Raw genomic sequence first — 26,860 nt, forward strand, 5'->3', positions numbered from 1 at the left:
ACTCACGCTGAAAGAGAGGAAGGAACTTGCCAGGGGCCAGGGGCCAGGATGAGGCTGGCTAAACCCAGCATCCGTGTTAACCCTGTAAGGCAGCCTCCTTTGGTGCCCAGTATCCACTCACCCTTCCTTCAGCACAGACGCCCCTACCTACTGGTCTGGAGGAAAAAGGCCTTCATCTGGCTCCTTCCCCGGAAGCTGCTTCCTCCAGGACAACAAATGCTGCGCCTGTTAGGAAGACGATAATGAACCCTCTGCACTCCCACAGGGCTTTATTCAGGCTACAGGACAGCACCTACCCTTGCACCTGTCTTCCCTGTGCAAGGGACACTGGGACCTAGCCTTCACCTTTGCCCCAGCACCGACCTTGGCTGTCCTATGCTTGTCCTATATGCTCGTCCTTTGCTTCCACTGGAGCCAGATCGATCCCTGGCCTCAGGGAATTTTCACTCTAACAGAGGTAAGCTGCTTGAGCACAAGTTCCAAATACCTTAAGGTCCTAGAGGGGATTTCTGGGAAGAAGGTAGGAAGGGCAGAAGCTGCAAAAATGACCCTTGTCAGAAGACGGGGGTTTCTGAAGAGCAGAGCTGGGCAAAGGGAGGACACCTTGGGTGGAGGGGACCTCGGACACCAGGCACAGGGCAGGGAAAACAGAGGTATACTCCATGCAGAGTAAAAGGAACCCTTTTACTCTGAGCACCGGGCCACTAGGCTAGCTGTCTGACAGGCTCCATCTCAGCTACTCCTTCCCACAACACTATCATAATTTCCATGACAACAGTGAACCTCGGGGCGCCGCATTTCCCCAAGGTCTCACCTCTAACGTGATGCGCCCTGGATATGAACCCCAGCCATCTGCCTCCTGAGCTCCGCCGTAGGGCCTTACACCACACTCCCTCCCAGGAGTAGCAGTAAGTCCTTTGGGCTGGCTGGTGAGAAAAAGCAGGAAATCAGATTGGAAGGGAGATCATGCATCTTAGATCGGCCCTATTAAACCACCTCCACGCTCCAGCATTTCACCTGCACGGCAGTAGGCGTGTTTCCCAAACCGGCATGCGAGGAACACTGCTCAGAAAGATACTGACATTCCCTCTGGAGTGAAACCAGCTTGGGAAATGCCAGGTGCTACCTCCCCGCCTGGGTGCTCCACACTGCTCACATCCCGAGGACGCTAAGGAGTTCCTTCACTCGGTCTAAGCCAGGCCTCGCCACCGTTTGCCCGTCACACTCGGCCGGGCGTTAGTGCCCGCAGAGCCGTGCCCGGCCGGCCGTGCGCTGGGCCATGACTTCAGGGCAGCGTGCCAGGCGCCCCGGCCCCGGGGGCTGCCCTCACGGCTGCCACGGCCGCCGGCCTCTCCGCCTCACCACTGACTGTGTGTGGCCATCGGAAAAGTCCGGCATCATCTTCCTCACTTGCCTAAAAAGAAAAAAGGTATAACGCTTCCCTGGCAAGGCGTCGAGAAGACTCAATGAATAAAGTAAGGGGTTTCTTTCCGTGTCCGCGACAGAGAACACAGCCGAGGCTGCAGGTTCTCCTGGTGGGTTTCGGGGAACTCGGGAGCAAAGACTCATCTCCAAGCTTCCGCCCGGTCCCTAGCTGCGCAGATGCCCACGAACCTCCCTGCGAGCCAGGCGAACCGGGGGCGGAGGACCGGGCCGCCGCCCCCTCGGGCCGGGCTCGGGGCGTGGGAGCGGCGGGCGGAGGAGGAGCCGCGGGCCGGGAGCCTCGGCGCTTCCGGGGCAGCGGGCGGCCGGTTGCACTTCCCGTGGGCGAGCGGCCCGCCGGGCGCCGGAGCCCGCGCCCCGCACCGGCCGCACCGAGGCAGCGCCCCGCGCACCCGGGCGCAGGTGAGCTCTCGGGGAGGCGCGGGAGGGCGCGGGCGCGGCGGGGCCCCGCGGGCGGGGCGGGCAGGCGTCTGGGCCGGCAGGACTCCCGCGGGCAGTGGACCCCCGCGTTCGGCCCTGTTAGCGGCGCGGTCCCCGGTCCCGGACTTGCCCCCTCCCTGCGGCACCTCTGGCCGGTTCACCGCCGTCCCCTCTGAGCCCCTTCACCTGGCCGCTCGTAGCACCCACAAAGCGGAAACGGGTGAAAAGGGCCTCGGAGAGAGCTGTCACTTTCCCTGTCGCCAAGAAGCTCGTGCAGGGAGCCCTCCTTGAGCTTGAGGAGCCTGCATGGTTCAGGTGGCTTCGGTCTTGAACTGTAGATTCTTTTTCTTCCAGGCTCTCGCCTCCTCCTCTGCTCTGTCGCATCCTCTCTCTCTGCTCTTCTGATGGCCTTTGTGACCGTGTTTCAGCAAGAACAGGGCTTTTCTTAGGGTTACAGGACTACGGAGCTATCCCTTCCGCAGTCATTTCACGAAACTCTACGATGGGCTGGGCATCGCGTGACAGCACCGCACAGGACAGAGTCAGGCCTCGTCCTCTACCTGGGGACACTAGGAACCACACACACGCTGACAAGGGCAGCTAAGAGAGGGGAGGATGGAGCACACACTCCCCAAGCTGATGCATCTAACCCAGGGGCCACGGAGGGTCAGGAATGACCCATTGTCAGAGGAAGTCACATCTAGTTATTTTTAAAACCTTTAAAAAAAATGGAAATACAGGGCTTCCCTGGTGGCGCAGTGGTTGAGAGTCCGCCTGCAGATGCCGGGGACACGGGTTCGTGCCCGGGTCTGGGAGGATCCCACGTGCCGCGGAGCGGCTGGGCCCGTGAGCCATGGCCGCTGCGCCTGCGCGTCCGGAGCCTGTGCTCCGCAACGGGAGAGGCCACAGCAGTGAGAGGCCCGCGTACCGCAAAAAATAAGAAGGAAATACAACCTCCACACAGAAAAGTGCACAGATCTTAAGTGTACAGCTTTCCCAGTGTCACGCAGTGACATTCCTGTGCAGCCTGCACCCAGAATAAATAAAACATTACTCGCACTCCAGAGTTTTTTTCACCGCGCCAAACAACTCGTGGGATCTCAGGCCCCGACCAGGGATTGAACCCTGGCACCCAGTAGTGAAAGCCTGCAATCCTAACCCCTAGGCCGCCAGGGAACTCCTCAGATGCCCTCTTATGCCCACTTCCAATCACTACTTTCACCCGTGGGTAACTGCTATCCTGGTCTCTAACATCATAAAATAGTTTTATTTGGTTTTGAATTTTGGATACTTGGGATCATACTTATGTACTTTTGTGTATGGTGTTTTTTTACTCAATATATAGATTGAACCCTGTTGCATTTAGCACTCGTTCATTTATTCTCAGTGACGTGTAGTTTTTCACTATATGGATAGACCACAATTTATTTCTACATTCTACCAGATACTAGGATTGATGGATACGGTTGTTTCCAGCTTGGGGTTACTGTAAATAGTGCTGCTGAGGCATTCGTATGTTTGTCTTTTGGTGAGCATATGTTAGCACTGCTGTTGGGTACATTCCTAGAAGTGGAATATAGGGCCAGACAGTTTTTCAAAGTCCTCCTACCAATTTGCACTCGCACAGGAAGTATATGAGTTCCTGTTTCTCCACATGCTTACCAATACTTGATATTGTCTGTCCTTTTCATTGTAGCCATTCTGCTGAGTGAGTGGGAAGTGGGGTTGCGTTGAGGTTTTAATTTGCATTCCTCTGGTGACTAATGAACTGTGCATCTTTTCACACATCTGTTGGACGTTTGGATATCCTTTTGTGACGTGTCTGTTCAATTCTTGTGCCGATTTTTCCAATAGGTTGTCTCTCTTTTTCTTACCAGTTTGTAAGAGTTCTTAAATATTCTGGATATGAGACATATTGGATATGTATTTTTAATATATCTCTCTCTCAGGAGATTGCCTTTCACTGTCCTAATGATGTCTTGTTTGTTTGTTTGTTTTTGCGTTAACGCGGGCCTCTCACCGCCGTGGCCTCTCCCGTTGCGGAGCACAGGCTCCGGACGTGGAGGCTCAGCGGCCGTGGCTCACGGGCCCAGCCGCTCCGCGGCGTGTGGGATCTTCCCGGACCGGGGCACGAACCCGTGTCCCCTGCATTGGCAGGCGGACTCTCAACCATTGCGCCACCAGGGAAGCCCGTAATGATGTCTTTTGAAGAACAGAAGTTCTTCATTTCAATGTTGTCCAGTTTATCATTTTTCCCCTTATGGTTCTATTATTTATGTTCAGTTTTTTTTAAAAAAATTGTTGCCTATCCTGGGGGGTACGGAGTGGGCGAAATGGGTGAAGGTGGTCAAAAGGTATAAACTTCTAGTTAGAAACTAAACTATAAAATAAATAAGTCCTGGGAATGTAATGTTCACAACATGGTGACCATGGTTAATAATACTGTATTGTATATTTTGAAAGTTGCTAAGACAGTAGTACTTAAAAGTCCTGAGGACAAGAAAAAAAAATTTTGTAATTATGCATGGCAGTGGATGCTAACTAGACTTTTTGTGATGGTCATTTCTAAATACATACATAAATCGAATCATTGTGTTGTTCACCTGAAACTAATATAATGTTATATGTCAATTATATCTCAATTTTTAAAAATCAGGAAAATAATCAAAGTCAGGAAAATAATCTCCTATATTTTCTTCTAAAAGCTTTATTGTTATCCTCACATATATCTACTATCCATTTGAAATTACTTTTTTGGCATGGTGGGATATATGGGTCAAGATTCATTTTTCCCACAAGGCTGTCTAAATTGACCCAGCACCATCTAGTAAAGAGACCACCTTTCCCCACTGCACTGCAGTGTCAGCTTTGTCATAAACCAGCAGACTGTATAGATGTGGGTCTGTTTCTGGACATCCTATTCTTCCATTACTCTGTTTGTCCTTGTGCACAAATATCACTGATCGTTCTGTATGCCTGAAGATATAAGCTAGAGAGTACGGAGTGGAAAAAAAGAGTGATCAAAAGACTGTGAGGCTGGGAAGGTAACCAGGGACCATATATTTAAGAGCTTGGTAAGTCATTATAAGGAACTTGGGCTTTAAAAGCAAGGAGAAAACATTGATATTAAGCCACAGAATGATGTGATCAGAGATGGGAAAATGAGTTAGTAAACTGAAGTCACCCAGGTGACAGTCTATGGTGGTCTGAACTATTTTCTTTCTTTCTTTTTTTTTTTTTTGTGGTACGCGGGCCTCTCACTGTTGTGGCCTCTCCTGTTGCGGAGCACAGGCTCCGGATGCACAGGCTCAGCGGCCACGGCTCACGGGCCCAGCCGCTCCGCGGCACGTGGGATCTTCCCGGACCGGGGCACGAACCCGTGTCCCCTGCATCGGCAGGCGGATTCTCAACCACTGCGCCACCAGGGAAGCCCTGAACTATTTAATATTGAATAGATATAACCGACAGGAGATGTAGAGGAGAGTGGCAGTCAAAGATGATTCCTAGGTATGTAGATAAGGCAAGTGAACGGGTAGTGTGTAATTCACTGAGACAGAGAAAACATAACGAAGATCATGAACAGAAGTGATAATAGCAGAAATACGAGAAAATCATCAGATTTTGGCAACTTTTGTACAATGGATAGTTGTACTATCCATTGAAATCAAGACTATTTTTCTAATTTAGAGTAGAATGTTTTAATTTCTATTTTTGAAACCCAAACAATTCAGTTTAATATGAATCTTTTGTAATATATTTTCATTATATTTGGCATTTACTTAATAGATATCTCTTATCTGCCTTACTGATATTGATAAATTTTACTAAGAAACCAAGTTGAAGGTAGATTTTAACAAAGAAGAAAGGCCCAGTGAAAATAATAAAATGTCTGGTTTCAAAATAGCACAAATAGCAGTAATAATGCAGGTATTCCAATAAGAATATAGACTTGTATAGCCTAGAGTTACTATTATTTCCTTCTGGTAAATACTTCTGAACAATATGCTTTTAAGTTATTTGACATTATTCTCTGTTAGGAAGATACAGATTGCAAATTTTCATCTTTCTTTGGTCCCCAGACATTACTAAGACTTTCTGTCTGGTTATGGTTAAATATGAACAGAATTAGATATTAATGAAATATTTGCTAATGAAAAATGAAGATATTATAAAAAATTAGGGAACAGACTCTTAAAGCCAAACATTGCTGATTCATTTACTCTAATAAGACAACTATTCATGAATCAGTTCCTACAATTCATGTTCTCTGACATGATTCTTTGGAAAATAATGCCAGTCTTCTGTTAAATTTTTAAGCATGTGACGTAATCGTTGCGCTTTAACTTGGGATGGTATAAGTAATAAGTAATTACGTGTGATAGTCAACCTATTTTGTAGTCAGCCTATTTAGTTAAAAGTGTTGTAAACGTACTCAAATCTCCGGAAAAAGAAAAACAAACAAAAAAACCAGTAAATCTTGTTTTCTGTTTATACTATGATGTTACATCTTCCCTTCACTTCATAGGCAAAACTTAAAAACTGTATAGGGCTTCCCTGGTGGTGCAGTGGTTGAGAATCCGCCTGCCGATGCAGGGGACACGGGTTCCTGCCCGGGTCCGGGAGGATCCCACGTGCTGCGGAGCGGCTGGGCCCGTGAGCCACGGCCGCTGAGCCTGCGTGTCCGGAACCTGTGCTCCGCAACGGGAGAGGCCACAACAGTGAGAGGCCCGCGTACCGCAAAAAAAAAAAAAAAAAAAAAAGGAGAACTAATGTATATAAAGGCATAATTTGTAAACTGTATCCGTTATTAAATTCATTGCTGGCACAATCTATCTTACATTCAATGCCTGCGTATTTACTTGAGACCTACAGCAAAGTAAATACAAAAATAAGTTCACACCATTTCAGTTTAAAATGACTTTTAGTATGCATGTGACATAGTTTCAAAACTAAGGCAGTTTTTTAAAACTAAGGAACTGTTTTCCAAAGACCAATTTCCTACATTTTGCAAAATACAGCAACACTAATTAAAATGCTTCACATTCCGTGTTTGGTCAGTAAGATATATTCCTATGTGACTAAAATACAGCTAAGGTTTTAGATTTTAACAACCAAAGTAACAATACTTTTGATATATAATTAAATTCAGGGAGTTCCCTAGTGGCCTAGTGGTTAAGATTCAGCACTGTCACTGCCGTGACTGGGGCGTGATTCCTGGTCGGGGGACTGAGATCCTGCAAGCCTCGCGGCCAAAATAATTAAATAAAGATAAAGTAGTGGGTGCTTTTATATACACATACATACACTCACACATATATTTGAAATTTTTGACATGTTTAAAAGTCTTCAAAATTTACAAAATGTAGTGCTGAAAGCATAGGTACTTTGTTATATATTTAGCAAAAATTCAGCAAAATGATTTAATTTAATACAGGTTATAAGACTTCAGCTTTCTACCTGCTCGAGTCCCATCTTAAATCTGACTTTATAGAAAAATTAGTAGTTTGAAATTTATTTCACAAAATCAAATCCCAAGATTTGCCAGGCAATTTTCAATTATTCCACTGCTTATATAAATCGAGACGAGTGGTTCCTTGTGTCAGAATTACCTGGAGAGCCCTTAAAAAATACAGATTTGGGGGCCCTACTTCTGAACTGTTGAATAAGAATTTCCAGGGGCCGCTCTATTTTTAAAAGCTCTCTAGGTGATGATGATATACAGCTGAGTTTAGGAGCCACGGCTGCAGCCCACTAGATCAATCCTTAGTTACATCAGAATCCTGGGGTACTTGTGTTTTGGTGTTTGTGGTTTTTGGGGTTTGTTTTGTTTTTTGTAACGCACTGCGTGGCTCGTAGGATCTTAGTTCCCCAACCTGGGATCAAACCCAGGGCCCCGGCAGTGAGACAGCTGAGTCCTAACCACTGGACCGCCAGGGAATTCCTGGGGTACTTGTTTAAAATTCACATTCCCAAGTCTTACACCCAGAGATTTGATTCAGTAGATTTGGGATGGGGCCCGGGAACTGTCATTTTAACCCATCATTTTGGTTGGTCCCTGTATTCATTTTCTGTGCTGCATGACAAATTACTACAAATTTAGCAACTTAAACCAACACCTATTTGTTATCTCATAGTTTCTGTGGGTCAAGGGCCCATGAAAGGCTTGGCTGAGTCTCACCCGGCCACACTCCAAGTGTTAGCTAGGGCTGCGGTGCCATCAGAGATGCAAATGGGAAAAGACCCACTACTAAGCCCCCTCAGGTTGTTGTTTGTTGGCAGAATTCACCTCCTTGAAGTTGTAGGACTGAGGTCTGCTTTCTTGCTGGCCATCAGCTGGACACCACTCTTGGCTTCTTGAGGCAGCCTGAAGTTCCTTGACACTTTGCCCTCTCATGACATGGGAAATTCTTCCAAGTCAGCAAGGGCGTCTCTCTCCAGTCTGCTAAGATGAATTTTTACACCCACACCCACACCCATGCACATACGTGCATATGTACATAATATTCATGTATATGTTATATTTATATATACACATCTTATATAGCAAATATACATACCATATGTATGTATTGTATGTATATACACATATACACACACATGATTGTTGCTATATATATGGTGTGTATATGCATTTATATACATATGCAAACACACACACCCTACAGAATAACACAGTCATGTGAGTGACATACTACAACCTTTGCCATATTCTACTGGTAAGAAGTCATGGGTCCTGCCCACTCTCTCAGGAATGAACACGGGGCCACCTTAGGGTCTGTCTACCACAGTCCGTAACTCCTCAGAAACACTGTATTGTGCCTCTCTAGCTATTAACAATTAATTGCAGCACTTTAAGGGACATTGTCCTGCAAGTTCTAACGCATCCTGCCCTGACAAGTGTTTCAGCAAGTGTTTGAGAAGCCAGTGTTGGAGCCTTTGAAACCAGTGTTCTTAAAGTCAAAAATCACATGAAGAGTAGATAATAATTTATCCATCAAAGAAGTGAAAAACTCCCTCAAACAATTTAAATCTTTAAGCAGACCAGTTTTTTGTTTGTTTACTTTCTGGCCACACCACGTGACACGCAGGGATCTTAGTTCCCAGACCAGGAATCCAATCCGCGCCCCACCCTGCAGTGGAAGCGCAGAGCCTCAACTGCTGGACCGCCAGGGAAGTCCCAAGCAGACCAGTTTATAGCCCTCAGATTCAATGCTTTCCCCATTCATTCGCCTCACATACAATCAAACATAGTGTAGTAGTTTCCCATTGCTTTTTTTTTTTTTTGCAGTACGCGGGCCTCTCACTGTCGTGGCCTCTCCCATTGCGGAGCACAGGCTCCGGACGCACAGGCCTAGCGGCCATGGCTCACGGGCTTAGTTGCTCCGCGGCACGTGGGATCCTCCCGGACCGGGGCACGAACCCGTGTCTCCTGCATCGGCAGGCGGACTCTCAACCACTGCGCCACCAGGGAAGCCCTCCCATTGCTTTTGTAATAAAGTAGCACAAACGTAGTGCATTCATACCACACACACTGATTATCTTATAGTTGTGGCAGTCACAGTCTGAAGTGGATCAGCGGGGCTGCATCCCTTCTGGAGGCTCTAGGGAGGAATCCAGGTCCTTGGCTTTTCCGGCTTCTAGAGGCTGCCACCTTCCTTGCTCACAGCCCCACGCTACAGCCACCTCTGCTTCTGTTGTCACATCTCTTCTCTCACTCTGACCCTCCTGTCTTCCTTTTCTAAGACCTTTGAGATTACATCTGGCCCACCTGGATAATCCAGCCTAATCTTCCCATCTCCAGACCCTTAATCACATCTGCAGAGTCAGCTTCTGCCAAGTAAGGTAGCTTATTTTCACTGGTTCTGAAGATTAGGATGTGGATGTCTTTGGGGACCACTGTGCTGTCTACCACACACAGTGATTCCAGCTTAACAGAAATGTGACACGAATTATATAAGATACACAATCATATGCCTTCCTAGGTTTTAGAACATTCCCTATATAATAGATATTGGAGACCAGTTAGATATTGAATAATACTTAATACACTTTGGATTTTATACAGTGAAACTTTACAGTATTTACCTCACATATGAAGTTCCTTCATGTAATATTGAAAAAGCATTCTACAAACACTGATGGTAAGAGGCTACTGCTTTTTTTTTTCTTTTGAAGAAGCTCCTTACTAATCTTCTATCAAGTCTTTGTAATTATCTACAAAGTGGGTATTTAGGTCTATATCACTCTACTTGATGAATGTTTTAAAAGCACAGGGAAAAGTGACTACATAACAAATCAGAGAATGGACAGAGTGAAGGATGAGACCTTCCAGTTGGAGATTTGGGTTCATTATCTTCTTTTTTTTTTTTTTTTTTTTTTTTGCGGTCCACGGGCCTCTCACTGTTGTGGCCTCTCCCGTTGCGGAGCACAGGCTCTGGACGCGCAGGCTCAGCGGCCACGGCTCACGGGCCCAGCCGCTCCGCGGCATGTGGGATCCTCCCGGACCGGGGCACGAACCCGTGTCCTCTGCATCGGCAGGCGGACTCTCAACCACTGCGCCACCAGGGAAGCCCGGGTTCATTATCTTCTCACCTGCCTGACAACTATGTCTCCCATATCTCGACCGTATCTCGATATCGACTGCTACTAAATCTTGTAAAGATTAAAGCATATTTGAATGTGATTGCTCCACAGCCTCAGCTGTACAGAACTGAAAAAGTAACAAGGAAAATGCAGTATGGTTTTAGACTCTAGGAAGTAGACAGCGTATACAGTTAACGGAACTGATCTGCATTCTTGCTCAGTTATCCTTTTTCAAAGATGCCGTTTCCTGTGTTTGAACTTTTCCATAACATCAGTCACTAGGGCTTATACCAATCTACTTCCAGTGGCTGTTAGGCAATTGGATTTCTTCTTAAACAAGAAATGAAAAAAGGCAGCTTCCCCAAATCAGCGTGTATCGCCAAAAGGGCACATCATTTGATAAAATGAGAAACTGAAACTTAGACCTATCTACATCTGTTAAGTAAAGTGTTAGGTTAATTTTGAACCTTTAGGCTGTCATTAAAAATATCAAATGATTCTCCAGTTTGTAAGTGTATCAAGGTCAAATAATGAATTTTCAAATTAAAATACAATTGAAAAAAAGATTTAAATAATATAAAAAGCAAGTAACATTGTGTCTACTGCTGGGGGCGGGGTAGGGAGGGAAAGAACATCTTGAATGGTTGAAAGAGTCATGTACCAAAATGTTCACTGCAGCTGTATTTACAATAGCCAGGACATGGAAGCAACCTAAGTGTCCATCAACAGATGAATGGATAAAGAAGATGTGGCACATATATACAATGGAATATTACTCAGCCATGAAAATAAATGAAACTGAGTTATTTGTAGTGAGGTGGATGGACCTGGAGTCTGTCATACAGAGTGAAGTAAGTCAGAAAGAGAAAAGCAAATACCGTACACTAACACATATATATGGAATCTAAGAAAAAAAAATGTCATGAAGAGCCTAGGGGTAGGACTGGAATAAAACACAGACCTACTAGAGCATGGACTTGAGGACATGGGGAGGGGGAAGGGTAAGCTGTGACAAAGTGAGAGAGTGCCGTGGACATATACACACTATGTAAGTTAGATAGCTGGTGGGAAGCTGCCGCATAGCACAGGGAGATCAGCTCGGTGGTTTGTGACCACCTAGAGGGGTGGGATAGGGAGGGTGGGAGGGAGGGAGACGCAAGAGGGAAGAGTTATGGGAGCATATGTATATGTATAACTGATTCACTTTGTTGTAAAGGAGAAACTAACACACCATTGTAAAGCAATTATACTCCAATAAAGATGTTTTAAAAACCAACCAAACAAACAAACAAAAAAACCAGCGACTCCTGACCAGGAAAATGATTTCAAAACCTAACAGTGGTTATCAGGCACTGCCTCAGTCTCACCACTTAGGGGCTGAAATCCAAAGAATATTAGGTAGGAAAAGAAACGCATGTCCTTGTTAATGTTCCCCTTTTCATGTCTTTCTGGCCCGCTTAGCAGCTCCCTGCTTTGCTCTTTCAAATGTACTTCTGGCCCCCAGCCCGTCTCAACAGCTCCCTCTGCTCCCGCACCCACCCCCGCACCCCCTGCTGCTGCAGCTGAAGTTCTCCTTTTTTTTGAACTTTGATAGATTTTCATGAATCATCAGTATCTCTTGTCTTCTCTTCATCAGCTTGGCATAAGGGTGTTCAGCATTTAGCAGAATGAAGCATTTTTGTCCAACATTGAAGGACATTCTTTAAGTTTTGAAAACTCTTTTTTTTTAACATCTTTATTGGAGTATAATTGCTTTACAATGGTGTGTTAGTTTCTGCTGTATAACAAAGTGAATCAGTTATACATATACACGTTTCCATATCTCCTCCCTCTTGCGTCTCCCTCCCACCCTCCCTATCCCACCCCTCTAGGTGGTCACAAAGCACCGAGCTGATCTCCCTATGCCTTGCAGCTGCTTCCCACTAGCTATCTGTTCTACGTTTGGCAGTGTATATATGTCCATGCCACTCTCTCACTTCGTCTCAGCTTACCCTCCCCCCTCCCCGTATCCTCAAGTCCATGCTCTAGTAGGTCTGTGTTTTATGAAAACTCTTATCTCAGCACGTCTATTCAGACAAGCCATTCCTCTGTGAGTTCCCGGGTGGGGGGGCGGGGTTTCTTTTGACCTCTGTAGATCCATCAAATAGTGAGAAAGCAGTCCTTGCTCTAGAACCAAGTTCTCCACCAGCCCTTCATCTTCAGAAGCCACTAGAACACAGTGGCTCCATGTTGGGTCAGGGTGGCCTCTGCTCCATGCAGTATGTCCTCCCAGAAACCTATAGGCAGAAGGAGCCTCCACCATCAGGAACATCAGGTCATTGTGGTGGGAAGAGAACGTGGCCATGGCGAGTTGCCCGTCTAATGGTCCTTTGCATTTCCATATAAATTTAGATGCCGTTTGACAGTCCCTTCTCTCCCCCACCCCCCCAAAAGAAAAACAAACCAAAAACCTTCCGGAATTTGGAATAACATTGAATAGATCCCTCCAATATCTAGATTATTTTAAATACATACTAACCCACACTATTTTCTGAACATTCTATGCCATGCATTTTACATAAATCATCTCATGTAATCTTCACAGTAATGCTGAGCAGGCTGTAGTATTATTTCCATTTCACAGATGGAAAAGCTAAAGTTTAGGGTTTCCCTGGTGGCGCAGTGGTTAAGAATCCGCCTGCCAATGCAGGGGACACGAGTTCGAGCCCTGGTCCGGGAAGATCCCACATGCCGCGGAGCAACTAAGCCTGTGTGCCACAACTACTGAGCCTGCGCTCTAGAGCCTGTGAGCCACAACTCCTGAGCCCGCGTGCTACAACTACTGAAGCCCACGCGCCCTAGAGCCCGTGCTCGGCAACAAGAGAAGCCACCGCGATGAGAAGCCCGTGCACCGCAACAAAGAGCAGCCTCCGCTCACCACAACTAGACAAAACCAGCGTGCAGCAAGCAACGAGGACCCAATGCAGCCAAAAATAAATAAATAAAATAAATTAAAATTTTAAAAAAAGCTGAAGTTTAGCAAGAGTAAAGTAGTTTACCAGAGGCCACAGTTCATAAGAGATGAGATCTAGGACCTCTGCCTGCAGAGTCTGCAGCCTTTACCACTATGTACAGCTGAGGGAGGGAGGGAGAGAGGGAGAGAGGGAGGGAGGGAGTGGGGGGAGGGAGGGTGGGTGCATGGAGGGAGGGAGTTATTCAGGGGAAGGCAGACCTGGAGGAAAACTCCCCCAAGGTTTCTTACATGTGCTCTCTCTCTACTGCTCAACATCTGTCTACCTTGATACATAATTATTTGTCCAAATAGTAACAGACCTTCTTCTCTGATTTCGGCATTTACACAGGAAGTTCTTACGACGAGCTGCCTGCCAGCCGCCCTTCCCCAGCTCCCGAATGCAACCCTGGCCAGGTGGCACAGAGAACGGTCACTCTGCTGGCCATGCTGAGCTCATACTCTGTAAGTCTGATGGCTACACAGATGGGGGGTCAGCTAGCAACCAGCCCTGATCCTCGTGGTGTCTGTCCTTAATCCCCTAAGGGATGAAGGACTGATTTAGAGACTGAGCCTCTGTCAGGCACCAGGAGAGAAAGAAATGCCAGAGCCCACCCACTGGGACTGGGAGTAAGGTTAAGTACAGCTTTTGCGATGCTTTCCCTCTGTCTCTTGTAGGATGGCTGTTGGATGAGATCGAGACTGGATCCCCTCCCTTCTCCCACTTTACCAATGCCTGATCTCATGGGGTTAGTTTGGACCCCACCACTATGGCATCATCAACTTCCTTGCCAACTCCTCGTTCCAGGTCCAAGAAGCCTCTGGGCAAAATGGCTGGTGAGTGGACACAGACTCCTAATTCCAGGAGGCTGCCTGGCCCCCAAACACAGGCCCTGGAGAGACGCAGGGAGGCTGACGGGGTGGGCGTGGGGGCGTTCCTGCCTTGACCTCAGTGCCCAGAGGCCCTGTGGGGAGCGAGGGGGTGTGCAGCAGGGAGCCTTCCGTCCTTTTGGCTCACAGGTTTCCCAGGTGTGCTCAGCTAGTCTCCCCAGCCTGGAAACCACTGTGCTGGGTGCTTCACAGGGTGTCTCTTTTTATCTAAATCGCCCTGAACCATTCAGAGGTAGGAGCCAAGCAGAGAGAAAAAAACAAATCAACCTCCAGGACACCACACTTTCTGTCCTGATCAAAAGCTGGGGAAGCTGAGCTGAAACCATCTGGAGTTCTCACAATATGCCAGGCACTGCGTTAGCTCTGCTGATCTTCAACAACGACTAAGATGAACCCATTTTACAGAAGAGGAAGTGGAGACATAGACTGACTTGCTTATGGTCGTCTAGAAAGCAAGTAGCAGGTCCACAATCAAATCTGTGTGCCCCGCTCCAAAGTGTGGTCCCGGATCACTCAGGTCTAAGGTCTTCAGGTACTCTGGGCAGGGAGTGGTCCTCTTCCACATATCCGCTTTACCCATTTAGCAAAAAGCTAGTATTTCTCAGGGCCAAACAGATGCCAATCCCTGCCTATCTCCCTCCCATAATGGGTAGCCCCTTCATCTAAGTCCACCGCCCCTCAATGCTGAAAGTGGGTTTGGGGACTAATTGATCTTTACCAGCTTAACGTAGCTCTACTTACTGACTCAGATGGTTGACCAGTCGGCTTGTGGGAAGTTCTGGTTAGGGTAGGCTAGGGGTGGGTACCAGCAATGGAAGGGCCTGGAGGAGACAAAGCCATCTTTCCCAGTCAGGCTGGTGAAACAGCCAGAGTTCTTTTCTTCCTTCCTTCCTTCCTTCCTTCCTCCCTCCCTCCCTCCCTTTCGTTCTTTCTTTTTTTTCCCCTCATATTGTTGTTATACCAAAAGCTTTACAAAAACTTATTGAGGTATAATTGATACACAACATTCTCTTAGTTTCAGGTTTGCAGCATAGTGCTGCAACATTCGTATACATTGTGAAATGATCATCACAATAAGTCTAGTTAACATCCATCACCATACACAGTTACAGATTAATTTTCTTCTTGGATGAGAACTTTTAAGATCTATTAGCAACTTCAGAATATGCAGTACGGTAGGACCGGCTGGCATTACATCCCTGCCGACTTATAAAACTGCCAGAGTCTTTATGTATTCCCGAAACCTTTCAAGAGAAGGGAAACTTTGGGGCAAGTCCTGAGGGATGTACACAGTAGCAGAGCAGCAGTTGTGAGAAGAAGGTGGACAGGGGCGATGGGCTGACCTCCTCCCCCGCGGTGGCTCCTCTCTGGGGGGTCGCCAGGAGACCCCTGCTGCAAACTCCAGGCCTGAGCAGTGCTTCTTCCCCGCAGACTGGTTCAGGCAGGCCCTGTCGAGAAAGCCCACAAAGATGCCCGTCTCCCCAGAAAGCACCCTCGGCGACGTTTCACAGCCGAGCTCCTCGGACAGGCCCCCACCCGTGGGCCCCAGCTCAGAGGTGTCTCCCACCCCGCCACCGACACCCTTGGGCGCCCACGGCAGCAGTAGCAGCAGCCGCGCCCGCTGGAGCAAGGACTATGATGTGTGCGTGTGTCACAGCGAGGAGGACCTGGCGGCCGCCCAGGAGCTGGTCTCCTACCTAGAAGGCAGCGATGCCGGCCTGCGCTGCTTCTTGCAGCTTCGCGACGCAACCCCCGGCGGCGCCATAGTGTCCGAGCTGTGCCAGGCGCTGAGCAACAGCCACTGTCGCGTGCTGCTTATCACGCCGGGCTTCCTCCGGGACCCGTGGTGCAGGTACCAGATGCTGCAGGCGCTGAGCGAGGCCCCCGGGGCGGAGGGCCGCACCATCCCCCTGATGTCAGGCCTCAGCAGAGCCGCCTACCCCGCCGAGCTCCGATTCATGTACTTCGTGGACGGCTGGGGTCCCGACGGTGGCTTTCGCCAAGTCAAGGAGGCTGTCACGCGGTGTAAGTTATGGGGAAGGGAGAAGGGGAAGGGGCTTCAGCCATAGCGCCTGCTCTACTTGGGCTTTTAGGAGACACCCAATGTGGCCTAGTACAGGCTTCAGTTTAGAGCACTTAGCAGATGCTGCGCTTTTTTTTTTTTTTTTTTTAACAAATAGGTTTGTGGCAACCCTGCGTTGTCAGATGAAGATTAGCATTTTTTAGTAATAACATATTTATAAATTAAGGCATGTACATTGTTTTTTTAATCAATTTTTTATTGAATTGTAGTTAATTTACAAGGTTGTGTTAGTTTCTGTTGCACAACAAAGTGATTCGGATATAGATATAGATATACACATTCTTTTTTTTTTTTTTTTTTTTTTGCGGTACACGGGCCTCTCACTGTTGTGGCCTCTCCCGTTGCGGAGCACAGGCTCCGGACGCGCAGGCCTAGCGGCCATGGCTCACGGGCTTAGCTGCTCCGCGGCACGTGGGATCTTCCCGGACCAGGGCACGAACCCGTGTCTCCTGCATCGGCAGGCGGATTCTCAACCACTGCGCCACCAGGGAAGCCCTACACATTCTTTTTTAAAATATTCTTTTCCATTATGATTTATCATAGGATATTGAATATAGTTCTCTGTGAAGGCGTGTACATTATTTTTAAAAACATAATGCTATTACACACTTAATAGACTACAGAAAAGTGTAAACGTAACTTTTATATGCACTGGGAAGCCAAAAAATTTGTGTGACCCACTTTATTGCAATGTCTGCTTTATCGTGGTGGCCTCGAACTGAACCTGCAATATTTCTGAGGTCTGCCTGTAGTTCAGAATGCATTCTCTGGAAAAAAACTGTGTCACTTGGGCAAGTTACTTAACTGCTCTGTGCCTGGGTTTTCTCATTGGTTAAATGAGAATGAAACTCTATACCTAAATAAGTATATACACTAAGTAGATTCAGAACGCGGCCTGGCACACGTAAAGTACTTGTGACAGGCCGGGCCTAGCGCATTCTCAAGTCCTCGATAAATGTAAGTCACTATTATCATTATTAGTATTAATAGTATTAGGTTTCTCTCACTGAGGTCAGGTTGTAGATGGCCACCAAGAGCTGGGAAAAATGCCAGGAGGGACCCTGGTTTAGTATTGGTTTAGTAACGCAAACAGGTACAAAATAATAGGAAAGAATTGCCTCCCATAAGCGTATCCGGGGAGGGGCATTATACTACAGTGGGTTTAGAAGGAAAATAGATTAAAAGGTAGCGAAGGCAGGGACATGTCGCGGAAACAGAGATGCTGGGCGTTGAGGAGGGTGACGAGCCATGTGATTCTCTTTTGTCTCTTTCAGATCTGCAGACCCTCAGCTGACACTTCTTACATCAACACGGATGCAGACAGTTGGAGCAAAGCTGGAAATGCAGTGAGAGGGCCTAGGACCTTGGATTCCAGCAGATGTGCCCAGTTGTAAGGAGTAAGTTTGCAGCACGTTGTATGTGACCCTGGGATCAGATAGTCCGTGGCCTCCATAACCGTGGGCTCCCAGGAAGGCCCTGGGGAAGCTGGGGCCTCCCCCAGGGAGGCCTGGAGAAGCTGGGGCCTCCCCCAGGGAGGCCTGGAGAAGCTGGGGCCTCCCCCAGGAAGGCTGTGAGGGAGCTGGGGACTCCCCCAGCAAGGCCTGGGGAAGCCAGAAAGTGGAGGTGGAAGGAAGTGCTGATACCAAGACATCACCCACGTGTTGCCTCCTGTGTGGCTGGACGTGAAGCCTGGCATATCGTGCCTATGTCTTCTTCCCCTGGAATCAGGCGCTGGTGTCTAGGTGCCTTCCTCCTGAAGAGGTGACTCACCTGAGTAGGGAGCTGGAAGCCCGGACTGCTCGCCTCAGCTGGGTGCTTTTCCCAGTTGCCTGGGGAAGCCCTGAGCAGGTGTCAGGACAGAACAACAGGTATAGCGTCTCTCACACTCACGCTCTCGCCGGCGTCTCCCAGTGCGCCGTTCACTTCCGAAAGTTGCGTGGAAGATGCCCTCGGCACACCTACAGAACAGATACTGTCCTGTATTCGTTTTACTGCAGGCCTGTCATTAAAGACTCACACCTAGAAAGGAGTCCGAATAGACAGAAGAGGGGAGGGAGCAGGTGGGGTGAAGAGAAGGAAAGCTCAGACCCTTTAGCCGGGATCAAGAGCCCACCCACCAATGCTCTGACATATGGGGACCTCATCAGGCGTCTGGCCAGAACTCCTGCTTTTACAGTAGTTCCTGCACCTCTGCACTCACAGGAATCAGCGTATTTCTTCTGGCAGATGATTGTCTACCTTGTAGGACAGGCAGAGTTTTATTTATCTGTTCTCAGTAAAACTTGGTTGTTAAACTGAAATGAATTTATGATTCCCCTGATGTGTACTTTTGTGTCTCTTCTCCCACTTCCCCCACCACATCTCCTCCTTTTACTGAAAAAAATGTGTATATGTCTATATATATATATATATAAAATTGAGATATAATTGACATATAACCTATTAGTTTTAACTATACATGATTCGCTATTTGTATATATTGTGAAAAAAATTTATTTTTAATTACAAATTATCTTATTACATACAAAAGGACTAAAGGATAATACAATGTACACTCACGTACTCAACACACAGCTTAGAAGCCAATCCTCACAACCCCCAGGTTGCTCCCTTTGCACCCTTACATTCTCTTCCCCACTCCCACCAGAAGTAACCACTACTCTGAATTTTGAATTTATCATTCTTAGCTTTTCTCTAGAAATTTATTATATATGTATGCATCCCTGACAATATATTAACTTTTACATGGTCTAACACTTTACATAAATGGTGTTATATTCTGCAGATTCCGTTGTTGTTTTTTTTTTGCCATGTTTGTAAGATGTGTCCATGTTGATTCATGGAGCTGCAGTAAAGTCACTTTCATTCCGTTATGTAAATATACCACTATTCAGTCGCACATGTTTTTACAAGTGGACATTTGGTTGTTTCCAGGTTTTTTGCTGTTGAAAACAATGAGCCTGTGAGCATTTTTATTCTTGTGTATGTTTCCAAGAGCAAGATTTTCTAGGATTTAACCTAGATGGGGAACAGCCGGGTAGTGAAGAGCGCGCACCTTCAGTTTCGGTAGAAGATACCAAATTTTCTCCCAAATTGGTTGTGCAATTTATGTTCCTGCCATTTGTGCATAAGAGTTGCCACTTTTTCGTGTTCTTGCTAACATTTAGAATTATCAGATTTTTTAAATTTTATTTTTTTGCCACGCTGCACAGCTTGTGGGATCTTAGTTCGCCGACCAGGGATTCAACCCGGGCCCCGGCAGTGAGAGCACCGAGTCCTAACCACTGGACTGCCAAGAAATTCCCTAGACTTATCAGTTTTTTTTTTTTTTTTTTTTTGTGGTACGCGGGCCTCTCACTGTTGTGGCCTCTCCCATTGCGGAGCGCAGGCTCCGGACGCGCAGGCCCAGCGGCCATGGCTCACGGGCCCAGCCGCTCCGCGGCATGTGGGATCTTCCCGGACCGGGGCACGAACCCGCGCCCCCCGCATCGGCAGGCGGACTCTCAACCACTGCGCCACCAGGGAAGCCCGACTTATCAGTTTTTTAAGTGTTTAATAAGCTGGTGGATGAACACTGGTATCCCACTGTCATAATATTCTTTTATTCCTTTTGCCTTTTTTGATAAAATATATATATATATCATACACTAAAAGGAAGGAGGAAGTTTGATGAATCCCCATATACGTATCACCCAGTTTCAACAATTACCAACTCAGAGATAAGCTTTTATAAATAATAACCCTACCCATTAGGCACCCGAAGATCATTCTGAAGCAAATCGCAGGTATTATTTTATTCTAAATATTTAAGTATGTCTCTCTAAATTATTAGAAGTTTAAAAAAAATGAGCACCATATAACAATATCTTTTGAAGAACAGAAGCTTTATTTTTTAATGTGAAAACTTTTATCTGTTACTTTGTAGTCTGTGCTTTATGTGTCTTCTTTAGGAAATCTTCCCTACTCCTGTATTTTCTTCTGGAAGTATTTCACATTTAGTTCTTTAATCCACCTGGATGTTTTGTTTGGGTTTGTTTTTGTTGCTCTTGGTTTACAAGTTAGAGATACTTTTTTTTTTTTCATTTGAATAGCCATTATTTACTGACTAGTCCTTCCTTCCCCCACTGATTGTGATGTCACTGCTGTTATACGTTGTCATACGTCATACGTCATATGTGACGTCATACGTCATACGTGAGGGTCTGCTCCTGGGTTCTCCAGCCTCCTCCCTTTGTCTGTTCATGTGTCCCTGTGCCAGTGGCACTGTGGCTTACTTACTGGTGTTAGTAAACCTTGATAACTTAAATTGTCAGCTCTTCCCACTCCTCTTAATCATGAAGATCACTTCAACCCTTCCTGTTCCTTTACTCTTTCGTATAAATTGTTTATTCAGTTTGTCAGATTCCAGGAAAAGGCCAGTTAATATTTTTATTGGACTCACATTGGGTTGAGAGATTAATTTGGAAAGGATAGACGTTTTAATGATATTGAATCTTTCTCCTAATAAAAATGGCATATCTCCATTTATTCATGTCTTTAAATGTATTTCAATAAAACTTTTATAAATCTTTTCCATATTGGTCAGTCACATTTTTTTTGACTTAGTACGTCGTATTTTCTGTTGCTACTGTAGAAGGTTTTTTTAAAAAAATATATTTTTATTTATTCATTCATTCATTCATTTTGGCTGCACCGGGCCATTTTTTTAAAAAATAAATTTATTTATTTGGTTTTGCCTGCGTTGGGTCTTTGTTGCTGCGCACAGGCTTTCGCTAGTTGCACTGAGTGAGGGCTGCTCTTCGTTGTGGTGCGCGGGCTTCTCATTACGTGCACTGGGTCTTAGTTGCGGCATGTGGGATCTTTTTTTTAGTTGCGGCATGTGAACTCTTAGTTGCGGCATGCATGTGGGATCTAGTTCCCCAACCAGGGATTGAACCCCGGGCCCGCTGCATTGGGAGCGTGGAGTCTTAACCACTGGACCACCAGGGATGTCCCTCATATTGATTTAATATAAGCAAACTACTGAATTATTTATTCTATAAGACTATAGATTTTGTTGGGTTTCTATAAAGACAATCATATAATTTGCAAGACAAGACAAAAACTTGTCTTTCTCTGCTGCCTAGGACCACCAGTAAGATATTGAAAGTGACAACTTTGTCTAAATCATGATTTCAAAGGGAATGCTTCAAACATTTCACCATTGTATGTGGTATCTGTTGTTCATTTTGGGTTTGGTACGTATTTTTTTAACAAGCTGTAAGTTTCCTGTTGTTTCTAGTTGATTATGAGTTTTACTTATGTTGAATGGGTTTGAAATATATTCTAAAATTTCCACATCTACTGAAATGATCTTTTTCCCCCCTTTTAAATGGTAATGCAGTGAATAACATTAGATTTTCTAACGTTAAGCTGGTCTTATATTCCTGGGGTAAAATTATCTTGATCGTGATGTATTACTACCTTTGTTTAAATTGCAGGATTCAGACTGCTAACATTTTCTTTATGGTTTTACATCTATATCCATATGTAAGATTGGCCCGTAATTACCCTTTCTTTTTTTTTTTTTTTTTTTTTTTTTGCGGTATGCGGGCCTCTCACTGTTGTGGCCTCTCCCGTTGCGGAGCACAGGCTCCGGACGCGCAGGCCTAGCGGCCATGGCTCACGGGCTTAGTTGCTCCGCAGCATGTGGGATCTTCCCGGACCAGGGCACGAACCCGTGTCTCCTGCATCGGCAGGCGGACTCTCAACCACTGCGCCACCAGGGAAGCCCTATCCTTTCTTGTATTATCCTTTTCTGGCTCTGTTAGCAAGGTTATATCAGCTTTCTAAAATAATTGGGGAGTGGTCCCTTTTTTCTATTCATTGATGAGTTAAAGCTTGGAATTAATTGTTCCTTGAATGTTTAGTAGACTAATCTGTAAATCCAGTTGGACCTACCGTGTTTTGCATGGGGGGGAGTGGGGCGGATTTAAAACTGCAATTTCTGTATCTTAAAGAGTTATAGATCTGTTTCGATTTTTCATTTCTTCTGGAGTCAATTTGGCATAAACAGTGAAGAATACAAGACTGGCTGAAATAGATTTTTCAGTTTGAATTCCCGGATCATGTAGGCAGTATGAATCTGAATTCTAAACCTGCATGGAGATTGGCCTGTGATTACAAATTTTCAGGGTTTTTTGTCTTTTTTCTTCCTTCTCCCCTCGAGAGCCAGATGTTGAGGCGGATAAGTTTCCTAAACATCTTGTCTCCTTTAGTAGGGCAGCTTTTATTTTACTTTTTAAGTAGTTGGCCCTTTCATTGAGGTGGGGGCCCTTTAGAGATCTTGGCTCTCTGGGAAGTTTTCTCTTTCAACTCCTCGCTTGCATGAGCCCAGATCTGTGCCTTAAACATCACATTTTAAAGGCCAAGGCTCGGGCTTCCCTGGTGGCGCAGCAGTTGAGAGTCCGCCTGCCGATGCAGGGGACGCGGGTTCGTGCCCCGGTCCGGGAACATCCCACGTGCCGCGGAGCGGCTGGGCCCGTGAGCCGTGGCCGCTGGGCCTGCGCGTCCGGAACCTGTGCTCCACAACGGGAGAGGCCACAACAGAGAGAGGCCCGCGTACCGCAAAAAATTAAAAAATAAAGCCCAAGGCTCTAGATTTCTAGAAACAAGCCATCACCCTTAGAACTTCAGCTTCAATACCCACTTACTATTCTATAGATTTGCGCTCCCATATTTTTTGTTTCTGAAAATTTTATTTTCTTGGGAGCGCAGGAATGTAACCAAAGGGATGTTTTAAATTTTGCATCCAGAATGTTCAGGTAGGTGTTTTTAGCTGATTGTTTTTAGAATATCTAGTCTGTCATACTACCTGAAGTGGAAGTGTCTAGTCCTTCTTTAAACTAAAATAAATAAATAAATAAGTAAAATAAAAGGGAGAAGTTTTGAGATTCCACAAGAAAATGGAAGGATTGATGCTTATAGACTAGGGCTTCCCAGTAACAACCTTCTAATACAGCAATGTCCAGTCGAACTTTCTGTGGTGATGGAAATGTTCCACATGTGTGCTGTTCAATGTGATACGAGCCATACGAGCCAGACGTGGCTATCAAGCACTTGAAACGTGGTTGTATGACTGAGGAACTGAATTTTAAATTTCATTTAATTCTAATTAATTTAAATGTAAAGTTACATGAGGCTAATGGCTGTTGGATAGGACAGTGCAGAGCCTTCTAATGTTTCCAAACAAGCTGAACTAAAAAATGATCAACAGACAAGTGCCTCTGAAGCCAAGTGAAGATTTACTGCTGTAAAGGTCCCTTACACTCTGCTGTCTGGGATTCCAGCAGGTCCTCTGGGGGCTGAGGCTCCCTCTGAGCTCATCTTTTCCTTGAGCCAGGCCCTCTTATGAGTAGAATTCTGACCTTATGCATATTCTAATTAGAATTATAGAGTTGGTCCTCCAACAATGTGGGGCTTAAGGGCGCCGACCCTCTGTGCAGTAGAAAACCAGCTACAACTCTACAGTTGACCCTCTGGACCCGCATCTGTGGATTCATGTAGTAATGCAGTATTTACTATTAAAAAAAAATCTGAGTATATGTAGACCCTGTAGTTCTAACTCATGTTGTTCAAGGGCCAAGTGTATGCTTCTTTTCTTTTCCTTTTTTTCTTCAGCTAAGACAGCAAAAGAGATGATTACTGTCCACGTTACATTCAGCCGCAACTGAGAACAGAAAGAACTAGTACAGAATGACACAGGTCCAGGGCAAAGGACCAAAAGGGGCCGTTTTGACGTGAGCAAGGTGGGCCTCGCAAAGGTTGTCGAGGCAATCAGAATGGGCATACATGTTCCAGATCCACTGAGACAAGTTCTAGACAGTAGGTATGCGGCCCAACAATTTCTACCAGCATCCCTGGCCTCTGGCTTCCCTTGTTTCTGCTCCTGTGGCCTCCATGGGTGTATGATTTTACTTGGACCTCTGCCTCATCTTTCTTCTTTTGTGCTTGAGCCTGCGCCTTTGCTTCTCCCTCCACTTCGCTCTCATGGCGCGGAGGTTTCTCAGGAGATGGCACTAAGGCTGAGAGCTGTTTCTTTTCTTTTTTTAAAAAAAAAATACTTCAAAGAAAAATTTCACTTTGAGTGACAATTATTTTTCTGGAAAGCAGAGACTTCACCCTCCTGAAGTTTCCACCAAAGCTACCATATTTCAACCAGTCTTGCTAATAGCCCAGCTGGTCACTCATGCTTATGGGGGGATGGGGAAGAGGAGCTAGAGAAAGTGCTATAAATTTAACTGGACTAGTGCAAGCTCACCCAACAGTGCTTTGAAAACCCAATATGCTTCCTCCCACCAAATTAAGAAAAATTTAAAAAGTAAGGGTGGTGAGTAGAAAATACCAATGGTTTGCTGACCAAAAAAATGTCACCTGCCATTTCAGTAAACAACACATATTGCCACCATCAAGCCATCAGCCATGCAGCCATCCCATGGTGCACCCTGAGGGGAATTCAGGATGGAGAAAAAGAAGATACCAGCCCTAGAGAGTTAAGATGCATATCTAAGGAATAATTTCAAGGAGCCCAGACTCTTGCATTTTCCCATACACAGACAAGCACTAAAATCATTAACTTGAGATGTCTCTTTTTTGTGATTAGCAGTAATCTTTTTAAATTAATTAATTATATTATTTATTTATGTATTTATTTTGGCTGCTCTGGGTCTTAGTTGTGGCACGTGGGACCTTCATTGTGGCATGGGGGATCCTCAGTTGTGGCATGCATGCGGGATCTAGTTCCCCGACCAGGGATTGAACCGGGGCCCCCTGCATTGGGAGTGTGGAGTCTTACCCACTGGACCCACAGGGAAGTCCCCTAGCAGTAACCTTTTGATGTTCAACTACATTTTTCTTTTTCAGCAAAAACTCCTATATATCCTGGCTCCTCCCTTACCGTTTTGGAACAGCTCCTCAGAGCTATCCTGACAGTCCGTCTCCCGGGCTGTAGTCCTCAGTAAGGTCCCCGAGTAAAATATAACTTTTAACTTTTACATTGTGCGTTTTTTTTTTTCAGTTGGCAGGTTTCAGCAGGGGTGAGCTCACTTCTCAGGAGATGATGCTGATGTGCCATTGGTCCCTGGACGGGTGTGCTCGAGCACTGGGAGGTTGCAGAGAAATTATAAATAAACATTTTACATGGCCAAAAAAAAGAAAAGAAACTCCGATGGATGAATCATATTCATGCTGCAAATCACAACTCTGGTAGCGCGGTGGACACATGGTCAAAGTGGGTGAAATGGAGCAGGACATTGTGACGCCTTCCTGGGAGCAGACCCCAGCACTACCCCCATCTCAAGTTTGTAGAAAACCTTCAGCCTCCTGGGCCTTCCCAGAGTTCCAAAGAGCAAGTTGAATCAGAGAAGTGAGGAAACGCAGAGACAAAGGAAAACAGTCAAGCAAGACAAAAATAATAATAGTTTAGCCATAAAACAAAGTCAAGGACCCTTAGTTCCTCCTCCAGGGCTACAGATAATATCCTGAGCCATATCCCTGAGTTATTTTGCAGAGACTGAAGCCCCCACCAGGTGGAAGAAGTTAACTGCAAACCGCATGCTGACCATAACTGCGTAGACTCCCACCCTCGCTGGAACTAGAAGGTTGATGTTGACTCCAGAAATACCACCTAGTTACATCACCACCAACCAATCAGAAGAAGTCCAGGAGCTGACCAGGCAACCCGCGACCCTCTCCCTCATCTTGTCTTTAAAATCACATCCCTGAAAGTCATCAGGGAGTTCAAATCTTCTGAGCATGAGCTGCCCACTCTCCTTGCTTGGCCCTACCTTGAAAGCCTTGCTACTTTCCTTCACCACAACCCAGGCTGGGTAGACTGGCGGGCTAGGGGAAGCAGACACAAGCTCGGTTTTGTAATGTGGATACAGAGGGGCAGGAGCCTCCAGGCTGGAGGTTTTAGAAATGTATTTCAGTCCCTGTTCACTTACCTTTCTTTTCAGCAAAAAGTACTGAGAACTGAACACGATAAACATTTCTGTAAAGTGAAAACGGGTGAAAATGGAAATGATTTAAGGGCTCTCTCTGAAAACAAATTGACCAAGAAACAGATTGGCTCAACAGATTTATTTCCGAAACATCCCTTCCACTCTAATCAATGTGGGTGTAATTCTGATTAAAATGTGCATTCAACCAAAGTGTCAACGCATTCAGAGTTCAAACGGCGTCTTTTGGCTCCCGCCCCTGGGAGGCTGGGGCAGCCCTCTCCCCTGCAGCCTCTGTAGCCCGACTCTTCAGGGACTTGCCTTCTCGCTGCACTCAGCACCGGCCTCCACTCGGGCCGGCTAGCACCAGGGCACCAAAGGCAGGTAACTTGAATTAAAACGCTCTTTCCGGGCGGATCCCAGTGATCAGCGTTCCGAGGATCCCTAAGGCCGGAAGGGATGCGGAGGACTCCG

The 26,860-nt window shown here is 46.1% G+C and overlaps 1 protein-coding gene across 3 annotated transcripts; it reads left to right on the forward strand.

Moving 5' to 3' along the window:
- The first annotated feature begins 1,728 nt into the window (after window positions 1-1,728).
- Window positions 1,729-26,595, forward strand: TIRAP (TIR domain containing adaptor protein). 3 transcript variants are annotated; one of them, XR_010841498.1, is made up of 7 exons: window positions 1,755-1,845; window positions 13,788-13,900; window positions 14,114-14,272; window positions 15,758-16,351; window positions 17,684-17,806; window positions 24,069-24,276; window positions 25,465-26,595. XR_010841498.1 is itself a non-coding variant. In XM_067039307.1 (6 exons), the coding sequence occupies exons 5-6, from the start codon at window positions 15,796-15,798 to the stop codon at window positions 17,701-17,703; spliced, it is 576 nt and encodes a 191-aa protein (XP_066895408.1). In that variant the 5' UTR covers window positions 1,757-1,845; window positions 13,788-13,900; window positions 14,114-14,272; window positions 14,557-14,858; window positions 15,758-15,795; the 3' UTR covers window positions 17,704-19,191. The 3 variants fall into 3 exon arrangements, 2 of the variants coding, with proteins under 2 accessions (XP_058923849.1, XP_066895408.1); XM_067039307.1 differs by lacking the exons at window positions 24,069-24,276; window positions 25,465-26,595 and adding an exon at window positions 14,557-14,858 and having other exon boundaries at window positions 1,757-1,845; window positions 17,684-19,191; XM_059067866.2 differs by lacking the exons at window positions 24,069-24,276; window positions 25,465-26,595 and having other exon boundaries at window positions 1,729-1,845; window positions 17,684-19,192.
- Window positions 26,596-26,860: the final 265 nt, after the last annotated feature.

The sequence above is a fragment of the Kogia breviceps genome, chromosome 7, assembly GCF_026419965.1.
Source record: "Kogia breviceps isolate mKogBre1 chromosome 7, mKogBre1 haplotype 1, whole genome shotgun sequence".
Classification (NCBI taxonomy): domain Eukaryota; kingdom Metazoa; phylum Chordata; class Mammalia; order Artiodactyla; family Physeteridae; genus Kogia; species Kogia breviceps.